Genomic DNA, 16,534 nt, shown 5'->3' with positions numbered 1-16,534 from the left:
TCGTGATGAATTGTTGTACATTACCGGTAAGACCTTTTATATTCTATGAGCAATACGTTTTGCCAATAGTTTTGCATCGCAACATTGAAGGGTGAGGGGCCTTCAAGAGCCCCCCTGGCTCCTGCTTCAGTAGGAGAAAAATCTGCCCCTCTTTTTGTGTGTCCGACAGTCTGCCATTTATATATGAGTAATTAAAATATGATATTAATGGATCTTTCAGTAGTTCATAAAAAGTTTGATATATCTCTATTGGAATGCCATCGAGACCAGGGATGTTTCCTGTCTGAAAGGAATCAATTCGTCATAGCCAACCATAGCTCGTCATGTGTAATTAAGCATTCACAATAACTTTTTTGTGCTGCAGATAGTTTAACCTGATTTTGGGGGAGAAGGATATCACAAAACTCATTGTCAAGTGAGGTTGAAGGAACTTGACAAGAGAACATTTGTTTAAAATATTTTACTACCTCATTCCAAATCTCTGTTGGTGAGATAAGGATTTGTCCATCGTTTGTAACAATTTTTTTAGTAGTTTTTTTTTTGGTTGCGTTTCTATATTGAAGGTTTAGGAAAAACTTTTTGTCAGTTCTCCATCCAATTTGCTCAGTTTTTTTGATAGATGAAACCCAATCTTTCCAGAATAAGTTCCTCAAACTCCTTTTGTTTCGCGTCTAGATTATTCAGTGCTTCTGTATTACATGTATCTACACCATTGACGTGTAATATTTTCTATCAGTTGTTCCCTCCCCAGAGCCTAGCTCAAGAGTAGACTTACTATGTGAATGCATTTACCGTTGTAGCTACCGTTGTAGCTGTTTGAGAGGCACGCTAAAATTGAGCAGGGATGGGAAGATTTGATAAGCCAATGTATATTCCTGGCTAATGGAGCTCAGATACCCCACTTCCCCCCAACACACACACACGCTGGTCCCCCGTGGAGACCCTTCTTCCCCAGCACCCCTGTGCAGTCAGACTATTATGATGCTGTGCCGCCAAGGCCACAGTATTCTGCCCCCTCTCTGATTGTCCGAGTGCGACCCTCCCCCCATGGGTTACTGCAGCCAGTGTTGCCAGCGCTGCCACTACCTGGGTGGGGTACTCCACCAGAATTCCCACCGGCTATCATTTATGTTAATAGGGTTGTTGGCTGTTAGTGAGACTGTACAGCATAGGCACATTCTACTTGTAATGAATCGGGTTAACCCTTTACTAGAACACTCTATCACAAGGCTGACATAGAGCTTACTGCAGCATTTACCTACATGTAGGTATTCAAGACAATACAAATAAATAACATTTACCTGGGGGGGATATGCACTGCTTGTCATTGGATGATTCGATGCCTGCTCCAATCAGGTTCATAATCTTGTCAATCTGAGGAGGAGGAGCAGAACAAACCATATACGGTTACCCCCAGATTCAACAATAGCAGTATTAAACATATTCATCCTTTCCATAACACAAGTAAGCGTAATATAGTATATTTTCGGAGTCTGTAACCTTATCCTTTACTGCTAACATTTCTTAAGACAGGCTTAATAAGCTTCAACATGTGCTCATCCATCTTCTGTATGTGTGTTTACAGACAGTGTAATGTTGATTGAACATGGAGGCTGACTGAGGAGGAGGGCTGAAGATGGCAGAGGGTTGATGAAGAGTAACACAAACATTTCGGTAGCGTTTTGATGGTCATTCACACTCCCTCCACCACTCAGCAAAAACACAGCAGGGTAATAGGGTCACTCACAATTTAAAGTGTTGGAACCTTGTGTGCACGAAGCCCAGGGGAAACAGGCAGGCCAAATAGCTTACGGTCTCTGCGAAATGACCTTTATGAGATTAAATAAGGCTCTATGCCCCATCTCTGAACAGAAAGGGAAAACCTGCAGTATACAGAGTGTATACATGCCTGCCTGGAGGTTAACACAGATCAATCCAGCACATCATGGACCTAAAACCTCATCTCTCTTGGAAAAGAAAGGATAATAATGTATCTTATAAAAGTAAAGTCAAGAAGAATATTGCAGTAATATTGTACAGTTCAGCCCTGTATTGTTGTGTGAGAACTGGTGTGACATTCTCCAGCACCCTCTCCTGTTGGCAGACTGAGATTATGGGAAGAGAGCTTCTCAGAGCCATGGAGGGAGCTTACTGTACACTAACTGTTCAGGTGGTAGCTAATGCCATAATACAGTGCTATCCAGTGATTACCTCTGTATTTTCTACAACTATAACAGGCTGAAAATCTGAATTTGCTTTCACTAATTACACTGGAGACAAAGAAAGGGCTATTTGATGCAATATTTAGTATTTGAGAAGTCCTATGCACTTTGCTAGTGGCATCAACACTCAGGAAAAGCCTTGATTCATTTAGAAGTCAGACATGTGGGAAGCATGGCAGCTCCCTCCAGCGATACAGACCTTACATATTCCACTTTGAATTAACCCAGTTACATTCTATATCACACACTTACCAGCACCACATTGCCCCCAGTGCACCTTATCTCAGCCCAAAAGCTGCTTTTTGAGGAATTCCATCTCATTATAATTAAAGACATTCTTTCGGCCTGAGAGTAATACAATTTAGGCTACATAACTGTTCCACATCATCTTTTTTTAAATCTATTTTTTTCTGGCTAGATATGCTTACTGTTTTTTATAGGTCTAATTTGCACACATTTACTATGCCAAGACTAAGATGTGCCAATCACATCTTAAAGAGGAAAAACAAGACTAAGCTAACAGTACAACCATTTATCTGCTCAAAACCCATCAAACCACAAGCAGTATCACTAATATCCACCACCTGATCAACTGGAGGGAAGAAGCGAGGATGTTCAGCTTTAACTAAAACATGAGTCACTGTGCTGCCATTTTCTTTTTTAATAACCCACTTGTAGCTCTGATATTCTCATGGTTGTGTTGCTGTGACGTCGCCGTGCCCTGTTCTGGTACACGGTGGCTATAAAAATACCCTTTTCATGTTGGTGCAGCAGAGAAAGCAGATGTTCCCACAGCGAGGGACTGGGGGCTAGAGGCCTGGAGGGATGACTCCTTTGACCAGGGAATATGTCCCTGGCTGGCTGTGTCCCTGTGCTAATGCTAACATGTGTAACAGATGTGATCGTACTATGTAACTCTATTGCGTTGTGTTTTTAAAGAAAGGACTATCCAGCCAGCAATCCCCGTTGATTGGTGTTTATTCTGATGATAGACTCAAGTAAGCAAATTAGATATGAAGGACAACAGTATGTTGATGGCTGTAGATTCGTTGTTAGTCGTTTGCATGTCATTACCATACTGGGTATTTTGTAATCAAACATCATAACAATGACAAAAATAGTACAAAATACAATAAATATAAGTACCTGACGTGTCACGCCCTGGCTCTGGGGACTCTTTAATGTTGAGCCAGGGTGTGTAAGTGTCTATGTTGTATTTTCTATGTTTCGTTCTAGTTCGTGTTTTCTATATTGGCCAGGGTGGTTCCCAATCAGAGGCAGCTGATTCTCGTTGTCTCTGATTGGGACCATCCAGAATCTACAGCCATCAACACCATAGTGCCCTCAAAGCTCATCACTAAGCTAAGGATCCTGGGACTAAACACCTCCCTCTGCAACTGGATCCTGGACTTCCTGACGGGCCGCCCCCAGGTGGTAAGGGTAGGTAACAACACATCTGCCACACTGATCCTCAACACGGGGGCCCCTCAGGGGTGCGTGCTCAGTCCCCTCCTGTACTCTCTGTTCACCCATGACTGCATGGCCAGGCACGACTCCAACACCATCATTAAGTTTGCCGACGACACAACAGTGGTAGGCCTGATCACCGACAACGATGAGACAGCCTATAGGGAGGAGATCAGAGATCTGGCCGTGTGGTGCCAGGACAACAACCTCTCCCTCAACGTGACCAAGACAAAGGAGATGATTGTGGACTACAGGAAAAAAAAGAGGACTGAGCACGCCCCCATTCTCATCGACGGGGCTGTAGTGGAACAGGTTGAGAGCTTCAAGTTCCTTGGTGTCCACATCACCAACGAACTATCATGGTCCAAACACACCAAGACAGTCGTGAAGAGGGCACGACAAAGCCTATTCCCCTCAGGAGACTAAAAAGATTTGGCATGGGTCCTCAGATCCTCAAAAAATTCTACAGCTGCACCATCGAGAGCATCCTGACTGGTTGCATCACCGCCTGGTACGGCAACTGCTTGGCCTCTGACCGCAAGGCACTACAGAGGGTAGTGCGTACGGCCCAGTACATCACTGGGGCAAAGCTCCCTGCCATCCAGGACCTCTATACCAGGCGGTGTCAGAGGAAGGCCCTCAAAATTGTCAAAGACTCCAGTCACCCTAGTCATAGACTGTTCTCTCTGCTACCGCACGGCAAGCGGTACCGGAGTGCCAAGTCTAGGTCCAAAAGACTTCTCAACAGCTTCTACCCCCAAGCCATAAGACTCCTGAACAGCTAATCATGGCTACCCGGACTATTTGCACTGCCCCCCACCCCATCCTTTTTACGCTGCTGCTACTCTGTTAAGTATTTATGCATAGTCACTTTAACTCTACCCACATGTACATATCACCTCAACTACCTCAACTAGCCGGGTGCCCCCGCACATTGACTATGCAACGGTACCCCCCTGTATATATAGCCTCCCTACTGTCACTTTATTTTATTGTATATATAGCCTCCCTACTGTCACTTTATTTTACTTCTGCTCTTTTTTTCTCAACACTTTTTTGTTGTTGTTTTATTCTTACTTTTTTGTTTAAAATAAATGCACTGTTGGTTAAGGGCTGTAAGTAAGCATTTCACTGTAATGTCTGCACCTGTTGTATTCGGCGCATGTGACCAATAAAATTTGATTTGATTTGATTTGATTTACTTAGGCAGCCGGTTGGCACTAGTTTATTGTGGGATCTTGATCTGTATAGGTTTGTGTTGGTGAACCTTTAGACTTCACGTTTCGTTTTGTTGTTATTGTTAAAGTACTCATTAAAAGATGTACGCCTATCACGCTGCGCCTTGGTCTGCCTCTTGTGACGATCGTGACATGACGATAGACACAAGGAAGCACATTAGATGTGCAGGACCAACATTTTGTTGATGGCTGTAGATTTGTGATTTGTGTGTTAGCATGGAAATAACTGTGAATAAGCAGGGAGCTTATGCGACCATTACAATTAGAGCATGATAGCTAACTCGCTCTTACAGCAATAACATACAAAAGCACACACTCATATACACAGTGCATTTGGAAAATATTCAGACCGCTTGACTTTTTCCACATTTTGCTACGCTACAGCCTTATTCTAAAATTGATTACATTATTTTTTTCCCTCATCAATCTACACACAATGCCCTATTATCACAAAGCGAAAACAGGTTTTTAGACATTTTTGCAAATGTATATAAAAAAAACAATTTAATACATTTTAGAATAACCTAACAAAATGTGGAAAAAGTCAAGGGGTCTGAATACTTTCCGACTGTACAGTGCCAATCAAAAGTTTGCACACACCTACTCATTCAGGGGTTTTCTTTATTTTTACTATTTTCTACATTGTAAAATAATAGTGAAGACATCAAAACTATGAAATAACACATATGGAATCATGTAGTAACCAAAAAAGTGTTAAACCAATCAAAATATATTTTAGATTTTAGATTCTTCAAAGTAGCCACTCTTTGCCTTGATGACAGCTTTGCACACTCTTGGCATTCTCTCAACCAGCTTCATGAGGAATGCTTTTCCAACAGTCTTGAAGGAGTTCCCACATATGCTGAGCACTTGTTGGCTGCTTTTCCTTCACTATGTGGTCCAACTCATCCCAAACCATCTCAATTGGGTTGGGGTTGGGTGATTGTGGAGGCCAGGTCATCTGATGCAGCACTCAATCACTCTCTTTGGTCAAATAGGCCTTACACAGCCTGGAGGTGTGTTTTGGGTCATTGTCCTGTTGAAAAACAAATGATAGTCCCACTAAGCGCAAACCAGATGGGATGGCATATCTCTGCAGAATGCTGTGGTAGCCATGCTGGTCAAGTGTGCCTTGAATTCTTAATAAATCACAGACCGTGTCACCAGCAAAGCACCTCCACACCATCACACTTCCTCCTCCATGCTTCACGGTGGGAACCACACATGCGGAGATCATCCGTTCACCTACTCTGCGTCTCACAAAGACACGGCGGTTGGAACCAAAAATCTCAAATTTGGACTCATCAGACCAAAGGACAGATTACCACCGGTCTAATGTCCATTGCTCGTGTTTCTTGGTCCAAGCAAGTCTCTTCTTCTTATTGGTGTCCTTTAGTAGTGGTTTCTTTGCAGCAATTCGACCATGAAGGCCTGATACACACAGTCTCCTCTGAATAGTTGATGTTGAGATGTGTCTGTTACTTGAACTCTGTGAAGCATTTATTTGGGCTGCAATCTGAGGTGCAGTTAATTGCCGATTTCTGAGGCTGGTAACTCTAATGAACTTATCCTCCTTTCCTGTGGCGGTCCGCATGAGAGCCAGTTTCATCATAGCGCTTGATGGTTTTTGCGACTGCACTTGAAGAAACTTTCAAAGTTCTTGACATTTTCCGGCTTGACTGACCTTCATGTCTTAAAATAATGATAGACTGTCATTTCTCTTTGCTTATTGGAGTTGTTCTTTTTATTTTTTATTTTTTCTGGGGTAATGGATCAGCTTAATATTGCAGATATATTGTATCTTCTATCAATGTAATTGTCTGCATCACTTCCAATCCCCCATGTTTTTTTATATATATATACAGTGGGGAGAACAAGCATCCGACACACTGCCGACCCCGCAGGTCCTCCCACCCACAAAGAACGCAGAGGTCTGCAACCCTTATCATATGTACACCTCAACTGCGAGAGACGGAATCCAAATTTTTTTCTCCAGAAAATCACATTGCATGACTCCCAAGTAATTAATTTGCATTTTATTGCATGACACAAGTACTTGATCACCTACCAACCAGTAAGAATTCCGGCTTTCACAGATTTGTTAGTTTTTCTTTAAGATGGCCTCCTGTTCTCCACTCATTACCTGTATTAACTGCACCTGTTTGAACTCGTTACCTGTATAAAAGACACCTGTCCACACACTCAATCAAACAGACTCCAACCTCTCCACAATGGCCAAGACCAGAGAGCTGTGTAAGGACATCAGGGATAAAATTGTAGACCTGCACAAGGCTGGGATGGGCTACAGGACAATAGGCAAGCAGCTTGGTGAGAAGGCAACAACTGTTGGCGCAATTATTAGAAAATGGAAGAAGTTCAAGATGACGGTCAATCACCCTCGGTCTGGGGCTCCATGCAAGATCTCACCTTGTGGGGCATCAATGATCATGAGGAAGGTGAGGGATCAGCCCAGAACTACACGGCAGGACCTGGTCAATGACCTGAAGAGAGCTGGGACCACAGTCTCAAAGAAAACCATTAGTAACACACTACGCCGTCATGGATTAAAATCCTGCAGCGCACGCAAGGTCCCCCTGCTCAAGCCAGCGCATGTCCAGGCCCGTCTGAAGTTTGCCAATGACCATCTGGATGATCCAGAGGAGGAATGGGAGAAGGTCATGTGGTCTGATGAGACAAAAATAGAGCTTTTTGGTCTAAACTCCACTCGCCGTGTTTGGAGGAAGAAGAAGGATGAGTACAACCCCAAGAACACCATCCCAACCGTGAAGCATGGAGGTGGAAACATCATTCTTTGGGGATGCTTTTCTGCAAAGGGGAAAGGACAACGGCACCGTATTGAGGGGAGGATGGATGGGGCCATGTATCACGAGATCTTTGCCAACAACCTCCTTCCCTCAGTAAGAGCATTGAAGATGGGTCGTGGCTGGGTCTTCCAGCATGACAATGACCCGAAACACACTAACTAAGGAGTGGCTCCGTAAGAAGCATTTCAAGGTCCTGGAGTGGCCTAGCCAGTCTCCAGACCTGAACCCAATAGAACATCTTTGGAGGGAGCTGAAAGTCTGTATTGCCCAGCGACAGCCCCGAAACCTGAAGGATCTGGAGAAGGTCTGTATGGAGGAGTGGGCCAAAATCCCTGCTGCAGTGTGTGCAAACCTGGTCAAGACCTACAGGAAACGTATGATCTCTGTAATTGCAAACAAAGGTTTCTGTACCAAATATTAAGTTCTGCTTTTCTGATGTATCAAATACTTATGTCATGCAATAAAATGCAAATTAACTACCTCAAAATCATACAATGTGATTTTCCGGACCTCTGTTCTAGATTCCGTCTCCCACATTTGAAGTGCACCCATGACAAAAACCACAGACCTCCACATGCTCTGCAAGCAGGAAAACCCGCAAAATCGGCAGTGCACCAAACACTTGTTCTCCCCACTGCATACTCCCCTTTATTACTTTTCAACCCCACCATCCTGAGTGGCGCAGTGGTCTAAGGCACTGCATCGCAGTGCTAACTGTGCCACTAGAGATCCTGGTTCGAATCCAGGCTCTGTCGCAGCCGGCCGCGACCGGGAGACTCATGGGTGGCGCACAATTGGCCCAGCATCGTCCAGGGTAGGGGAGGGAATGGCCGGCAGGGATGTAGCTCAGTTGATAGAGCATGGCGTTTGCAACGCCAGGGTTGTGGGTTCGTTTCCCACGGGGGGCCAGTATAAAAAAATAAAATATGTATTCACTAACTGTAAGTCGCTCTGGATAAGAGCGTCTGCTAAATGACTAAAATGTAAATGTAAATGTAATCCTTTCCCTACTTGGAGTAAATTAGTGAACAACAATGCCCAGGCCTCTACTTCCGGTCTATACTTACTATCTACACCTTATGGACAGAGTTAATTTTGCAATAATTCTATTGTAAAATATATATATTATTTTTTTGCTTCTGAACTTCTTCTACTCTCAACCTCTCCGATCATTTTCATGATGTCCATCCGGTTTGCTTCTATATGCCATATCTTTCTAACTGTGCTCTTTCCCAGAAGCTCCCAACATACAACCTATATACTTATTATGGACACAGTATGCTTACATTATTAGCTATCTTTGTTATTATTTGTTGTTATTTGTTATTAGTCCCATCCTTCAACTCTATTCAATACCTCCCATCTATCTCTTAACACCATCCATATAGGATTTCTATTTGCCATACAGTGGGGGAAAAAAGTATTTAGTCAGCCACCAATTGTGCAAGTTCTCCCACTTAAAATGATGAGAGAGGCCTGTAATTTCATCATAGGTACACGTCAACTATGACAGACAAAAATAGATTTTTTTTCCAGAAAATCACATTGTAGGATTTTTTATGAATTTATTTGCAAATTATGGTGGAAAATAAGTATTTGGTCAATAACAAAAGTTTCTCAATACTTTGTTATATACCCTTTGTTGGCAATGACACAGGTCAAACGTTTTCTGTAAGTCTTCACAAGGTTTTCACACACTGTTGCTGGTATTTTGGCCCATTCCTCCATGCAGATCTCCTCTAGAGCAGTGATGTTTTGGGGCTGTCGCTGGGCAACACGGACTTTCAACTCCCTCCAAAGATTTTCTATGGGGTTGAGATCTGGAGACTGGCTAGGCCACTCCAGGACCTTGAAATGCTTCTTACGAAGCCACTCCTTCGTTGCCCAGGCGGTGTGTTTGGGATCATTGTCATGCTGAAAGACCCAGCCACGTTTCATCTTCAATGCCCTTGCTGATGGAAGGAGGTTTTCACTAAAAATCTCACGATACATGGCCCCATTCATTCTTTCCTTTACACGGATCAGTCGTCCTGGTCCCTTTGCAGAAAAACAGCCCCAAAGCATGAAGTTTCCACCCCCATGCTTCACAGTAGGTATGGTGTTCTTTGGATGCAACTCAGCATTCTTTGTCCTCCAAACACGACAAGTTGAGTTTTTACCAAAAAGTTATATTTTGGTTTCATCTGACCATATGACATTCTCCCAATCCTCTTCTGGATCATCCAAATGCACTCTAGCAAACTTCAGACGGGCCTGGACATGTACTGGCTTAAGCAGGGGGACACGTCTGGCACTGCAGGATTTGAGTCCCTGGCAGCGTAGTGTGTTACTGATGGTAGGCTTTGTTACTTTGGTCCCAGCTCTCTGCAGCTCATTCACTAGGTCCCCCCGTGTGGTTCTGGGATTTTTGCTCACCGTTCTTGTGATAATTTTGACCCCACAGGGTGAGATCTTGCGTGGAGCCCCAGATCGAGGGAGATTATCAGTGGTCTTGTATGTCTTCCATTTCCTAATAATTGCTCCCACAGTTGATTTCTTCAAACCAAGCTGCTTACCTATTGCAGATTCAGTCTTCCCAGCCTGGTGCAGGTCTACAATTTTGTTTCTGGTGTCCTTTGACAGCTATTTGGTCTTGGCTATAGTGGAGTTTGGAGTGTGACTGTTTGAGGTTGTGGACAGGTGTCTTTTATACTGATAACAAGTTAAAACAGGTGCCATTAATACAGGTAACGAGTGGAGGATAGAGGAGCCTCTTAAAGAAGAAGTTACAGGTCTGTGAGAGCCAGAAATCTTGCTTGTTTGTAGATGACCAAATACTTATTTTCCACCATAATTTGCAAATAAATTCATAAAAAATCCTACAATGTGATTTTCTGGAAAAATAATTCTCAATTTGTCTGTCATAGTTGATGTGTACCTATGATGAAAATTACAGGCCTCTCTCATCTTTTTAAGTGGGAGAACTTGCACAATTGGTGGCTGACTAAATACTTTTTTCCCCACTGTATATATTTCAACCGTACTGTGATGTTTTACAAAAGTTCTGAACCTTTCTATTCTCATTGCTTCTACAGATTGTGAATTAAAAATAAACATTTTTGCTAAAAGTATTATTATATTATTGATTGATTGACTATGACTTTTCAGATCACCCAGTAATGCTATCTGCAAGGTTAGCTCCAGGTAAATATTGCAATCCTTTAGCCATTCCTGGACCTGTGTCCAAAAACAAGCTACAAATCACATCATCACTCTTGCCAGATGTACAGGACATCAGGTGAGAACAAATTCGTGGAAAATGTGTACAAAAACCTAGCCAGTGTAGGTATCATAATGCATCACATAATAGATGATTATTCAAAGTGAATTGTGAATTGTGATCCCATTCTTTGAGGTTCTTACAGTAGAATGCACATATGCACTATCTTCCAGTAAGCTCTTGAGTGGCAAGCCTTTGTTTAGTGCGACAGTGGGTGGGAATAATCAAGTATAGTGACCACAAATAAATATAAATTATAGCACAGTTATGAAGTCAAGGGCCTGTTGATGGACTCAATTAAATCAATTGTGCTCCTCTTAAAGTGATCAGGCTGTATTCAGATGGGAACTATATGCTAATCCTCTTAGTGGGCACTTCAATCTCTGCTGCTGATGCCATGCTGCTGTCACACTGCTCTGTTACCCACACCAAGGAGCCAGGGAGAAGACCTGTTGGGAAGCTTACCCTAACCAGGGCCTCTCATGGGTCTATCGCTCAGGGTTAAATCTGTATAGTAATGTATAGTATCCACATATAAAGTCCCCATATAAACAGAAGTTAATTGGTTAATTATACACCCATCTGTGTAGATCATGAATAATCACTGTCAGCTATAAGCTTTGAGCTGGATAGCCATTAAACTACTTCATCCAATTAGCAATTAGGAGCCTGGACTGTTAATCCCTTTGCCAGATTGCATAGCAGCAGCTCTTTATGGAACTTTTTCTCAGTATCTAGGCACCATAAGAATGTGTGGTCCATAAGTATTGCCTTTTCACTGCAGGTATATTACAAATGAATGGTGACGTTTAGCCATCAGGAGGTAATATGAGGCTGGGGGTTAAGTCAGATTGGTATGTAACAGGATCACTAATTTAGGACAGGCCACAGTACAGACTAATGGACTGATGGTGGAACCAAGAGGACACCTCAAAGACACATGACTGAAGACGTGGGGTTTTTCATGGATCTCATTGTCATGCCTGTTTTACCTATGGAATATGTTCACTGCTGAACTGCCCATTCGCTCCATGCCTAGATGATGAGAGCAGAGACTTTTAATCAGATGTTCAATCAAGCAGGTTTTCTCACATCCCCGAACCATGATGGCACAGCCTGCTCTCTGTTAGTCTGGTGCAGTGGGATGGGGACATCAGGTGGATGCAACATGGCCTACGTGTTTTGCTGGGTGAGCCAACGCAGACCCACATTTTTTTTTTCAGAGTTTTTTTGCCAATGTTCATGAACACATCTGTCAAACTAGATATTATAAATAGATGTGCACGCACGCACAAACACTACAACCACAATAATCTCTCTGATACAAAAAGGTCATTTGAAGTAAGCTCACTAATGAATGGAGATATTCAAAGCATCACTAATGAATGGAGATATTCAAAGCATCACTAATGAATGGAGATATTCAAAGCATCACTAATGACTGGAGATATTCAAAGCATCACTAATGACTGGAGATATTCAAAGCATCACTAATAACTGGAGGTATGGAGGTATGCAATCTCTAACATGTCTTGTTTGGACACTTGTGTCTTTAGAGAATTTAATAAATGTACTCAAGATGTAAAGCTGTTGATCATAGATGTCATCATATATGACATTAGCATCCAGTGTGATGAGCCCTTGCTTGCTAGAGTGCTTTCCCGTGTGGAGGACCAGCATAATTACAAATATACCGGTAAATGACTTCAGACAATTTTGACAAGTGTGTGTGTGTGTCGACCCGTGGCTTCGTCTCTCCCTGTGTGTGTTTGTGTGTGTTTGAGTGTGAGTGTGTGTGTGTGTGAGTGTGAGTGTGAGTGTGAGTGTGAGTGTGTGTGTGTGTGTGTGTGTGTGTGTGTGTGTGTGTGTGTGTGTGTGTGTGTGTGTGTGTGTGTGTGTGTGTGTGTGTGTGTGTGTGTGTGTGTGTGTGTGCGTGTGTGTGTGTGTGCGTGTGCGTGTGCGCGTGTGTGTGTGTGATAGAGCCTGGCTCTGGACTGTCCAATGGGGAAAGGGACGTTGTTAAGTCTGAGTAAGTATTTGCCCCTGCGTCCTCTCCCCCATCCTGCTCCAAATTAATCCCTTAAATCTAGACGAGAAACAGACACACGGGGGCAGCTGCAAAACAGGATGCCCTTGAGAACAGGACACCCCACCCAGCAGGGCCTGAGTAAACAGTACTGTCAGGGAGCAGAGAGGAGAGGGGAGAGCAAGAGGTGGCCGGGGAACCAGGGAGCAACAGGGGGCATGGCCACGGGGGGAGAAACTGCTGAGTCAAAAGAGGCAATAACCTCTATCTAGACTAGAGTTCAGCACAATGCAGCTTTAGACCAGGATGGAATCTGTATACATACAGTAAGTGTTGAGGTTGGGGCTGTGGCCTGCATTAGCCTACCGGAGAGCAGGAGAAACAGTGGGAACAGGGGAGACATTGAGCCATGCATGGGCTGACCCTTGGGAAGCAGTCTGGCTGGATCTGGAGTGACAGTCCAAGCCTAATTAGCCTTGTGTGCCAGGGCTGCTATGGGATATCGGTGGGAGTGATCAGGCCACTCATGCGTTCAGCACTTGCCTGCAGGCATTCTGCAGTGACTGTATAGGTAAAGCCAGCGCCGCTGATGCCTCTTCCCCTCCTGCCTCTCACTCTTCTTCCTTCCTCTCTTTATCACTCATTACAATACTCCCCCTCCTTTCCCCTGAGCCCCTATAGGAGTTAAAAAGCTCTATTGGTAGCCTGTCTAAGCCTTAACTCTCCCAGTGCCAATCCCTGCCTCTACTCCCACCCAGAGAACCCATAGTATTACCTCATCCCACTCTGAGGTGAAGGAGGGCGATCTCTCCATCCGTTTTTTCCCAGAGCTGCAGTTGGTCACATACTCACAGCGGCCGTTCAGACCCCCATCCTCCTGACTCAGGGGAGACACAAACAGGTCTGAGTCCAACTTGGAGAGGCTGCAGGTCAGCTTCAGGTCCACCGGAGGCCTCAGCCTGACTGGAGGTACAGCCACAGCACCTGGCGACTCCCATGCTTTGGCCTTGGCAGTGTGGACAACCGTGGCGTAGATGGGATCAGCGTCCAGGGGGGAGGCTGACATGACTGTTGAGCTGCCTGTGTGGCAGTGTAGCCTCTCTGTTCTCAGGCCTCAGGCAGCAGTTTCTCCTCCTATGCCAGTGGCCACTGGTAAGAGTAGATAGTGCTGTAAAACACTGCAGGATCCAGGAGTCTCAGTCTGTGCAGAATTGTTGTTTTCTGGGTGAATTCTGAGAAAAAGCCAGACAGAAGATATTATGTAAGAAACAGTGTGACAGAAAACTGCCTACTAAATCTATTCCTGTTTAAAATATATCAAATCTATTCCTGTTTAAAACATTAAATCTATTCTTGTTTAGGGAAAGGGAGCATGTAAAAGAGAAGCTTGCTGCTACGTGTGTCCATGGCTCAGATACAATCATTAGACGCCACCCACTAGTTGTATCCGGCTGCCCTCCCCTTAGTGACTGCTGCCTCAAATAGTAAAAAAAAAAAAAAACATTTTCCTTCCCCTCCCTGCATGTCTCTCTCTTGCTTTCTCTCTCTATCTTCCTCCTCTCTTATTCTTAACCAACATAGTATCGTTCAAATGGTCCGGATTTTAAACAAGCATGGCTAGAGAAACTTCCCGACAGGACATACACTGAGTTTACAAGACATTAGGAAAGCTTTCCTAATATTGAGTTGCACCCCCTTTTGCCCTCACAACAGCCTCAATTCGTCAGGGCATGGAGGTGTTGAAAGCATTTCACAGGGATACTGGCCCATGTTGACTCCAATGCTTCCCACAGATGTGTCAAGTTGGCTGGATGTCCTTTGGGTGGTGGACCATTCATGAAACACACAGGAAACAGTTGAGAGTGAAAAACCCAGAAGCGTTGCAGTCTTTTTGTCTTGCCCATCCACCTTCTGAATGACACACATACACAATCCACGTCTCAATTGTGTCAAGGCTTAAAAGTCCTTATTTAACCTGTCTCCTCCCCTTCATCTACACTGATTGAAGAGACATCAATAAGGGATCATAACTTGCACCTAGATTCACCTGGTCAGTCTATGTCATGGAAAGAGCAGGTGTTCTTAATGTTTTATATACTCAGCATATGGCTGAAAGTAGACACTAGAGTGAAAAAACTGGAGGAAAATCCAAAAATGTGTGTGATACACACACACACACGTTGGTTTTACTATCCAAGTGGAGAACAAAACTTTTATTCCCATTCAAAATCTTATTTTACCTAACCCTAACCCTAACCCTAACCCTAACCCTTAACCTAACCCTAACCCCAAACCCCAAACCCTAAAACTAAACCTAACCCTAACCCTAACTCCTAACCCTAACCCTAAACCTATCCCCTAACCGCTAACCCTAATTCTAAACCTAACCCCTAAGCCTAAAATAGCCTTGTCAAAATCTTCCTTGTTTTACTATCCTTATGAGGACTTTTGGAACCCAAAATGATAGTAAAGTTAGACCACACACACACACAGAGAGAGAGAGAGAGAGAGAGAGAGAGAGAGAGAGAGAGAGAGAGAGAGAGAGAGAGAGAGAGAGAGAGAGAGAGAGAGAGAGAGAGAGAGAGAGAGAGAGAGAGAGAGAGAGAGAGAGAGAGAGAGAGAGAGAGAGAGAGAGAGAGAGAGAGAGAGAGAGAGAGAGAGAGAGAGAGAGAGAGAGAGAGAGAGAGAAGAGAGAGAGAGAGAGAGAGAGAGAGAGAGAGAGAGACAGAGACAGAGACAGAGACAGAGACAGAGACAGAGACAGAGACAGAGACAGAGAGAGAGAGAGAGAGAGAGAAAGGATGCTCTCTCTGTGCTTGTTATTCTAAAACTCATCCAACACAGCAACAGTTAGTAAGTCATTCAAAAACAGCTACTTACAGGAACTGTAATAGCTTTCAAAACACCATGTGAAATCCCATTCATAAGCTTTCCCATACCTGCAAACTTTGTCTTGACTGTATCCTGAGAGGAGCTACCGTCCCTTTCCTTGCCTGTCCTCTGACTCCCTATCGGAGGACTTAGTCTGTCCTGTCCTGATCCGTGGTGGGGATATGAGGCTTGGCCTAATTCAGACTGACAGCTGGGGTGCCTGCCTGTTCAGAGGGAGGACTGTCTGGGAGGATTCCTCCACCACAATGTGTGCTGTACCACTGGGTCTTGGATAAGCCCCTGTATGAATTAGTAGAGTATATTTTCTAGTCAAGATATTTGCTCCATTCGGCATTGCAATGGTTAAAATGGATGAAGAGACTTGATGACTTGAGAAGAATGCAGTACAGATCCCACACACTCTCATATCCTGAGCAGTCTGTTCATCAGGGGTTGATTCTGACAAAGGGCTCTCTTGTAAGGCGTCCTTAGCATTCAGCAGCACCCGCTGCCATGCACTGTGTACCCCTACCCTGCAGTGCCCTCAGCCAGCCAAGTCCCTGGCCTGCCCACCTCTTCCCTTTTGGTAGGGCTGGTATGTACATGACACAAGTGATAACATCCTA

At 44.0% G+C, this 16,534-nt stretch overlaps 1 protein-coding gene across 1 annotated transcript in view; it reads right to left on the bottom strand.

Annotated features, from left to right (window-relative positions):
- Positions 1-16,032, bottom strand: part of LOC121577751 (ankyrin repeat and SAM domain-containing protein 1A) — a 47,040-nt gene extending 31,008 nt beyond the window's left edge. Inside the window, exons 1-3 of the mRNA XM_041891612.2 lie at positions 15,977-16,032; positions 13,813-14,269; positions 1,302-1,374 (exon numbers count right to left, since the gene is read on the bottom strand). Coding sequence (XP_041747546.2) covers positions 1,302-1,374; positions 13,813-14,103 — 364 coding nt within the window. The 5' untranslated portion in view covers positions 14,104-14,269; positions 15,977-16,032. The remainder of the gene's footprint in view (positions 1-1,301; positions 1,375-13,812; positions 14,270-15,976) is intronic.
- Positions 16,033-16,534: the final 502 nt, after the last annotated feature.

The sequence above is a fragment of the Coregonus clupeaformis genome, chromosome 12 (genome assembly GCF_020615455.1).
Source record: "Coregonus clupeaformis isolate EN_2021a chromosome 12, ASM2061545v1, whole genome shotgun sequence".
NCBI classification, from domain to species: Eukaryota; Metazoa; Chordata; class Actinopteri; order Salmoniformes; family Salmonidae; genus Coregonus; species Coregonus clupeaformis.
The sequence above is the reverse complement of the archived record's forward strand: the minus strand, read 5'-3'. Positions and strand labels throughout refer to the sequence as shown.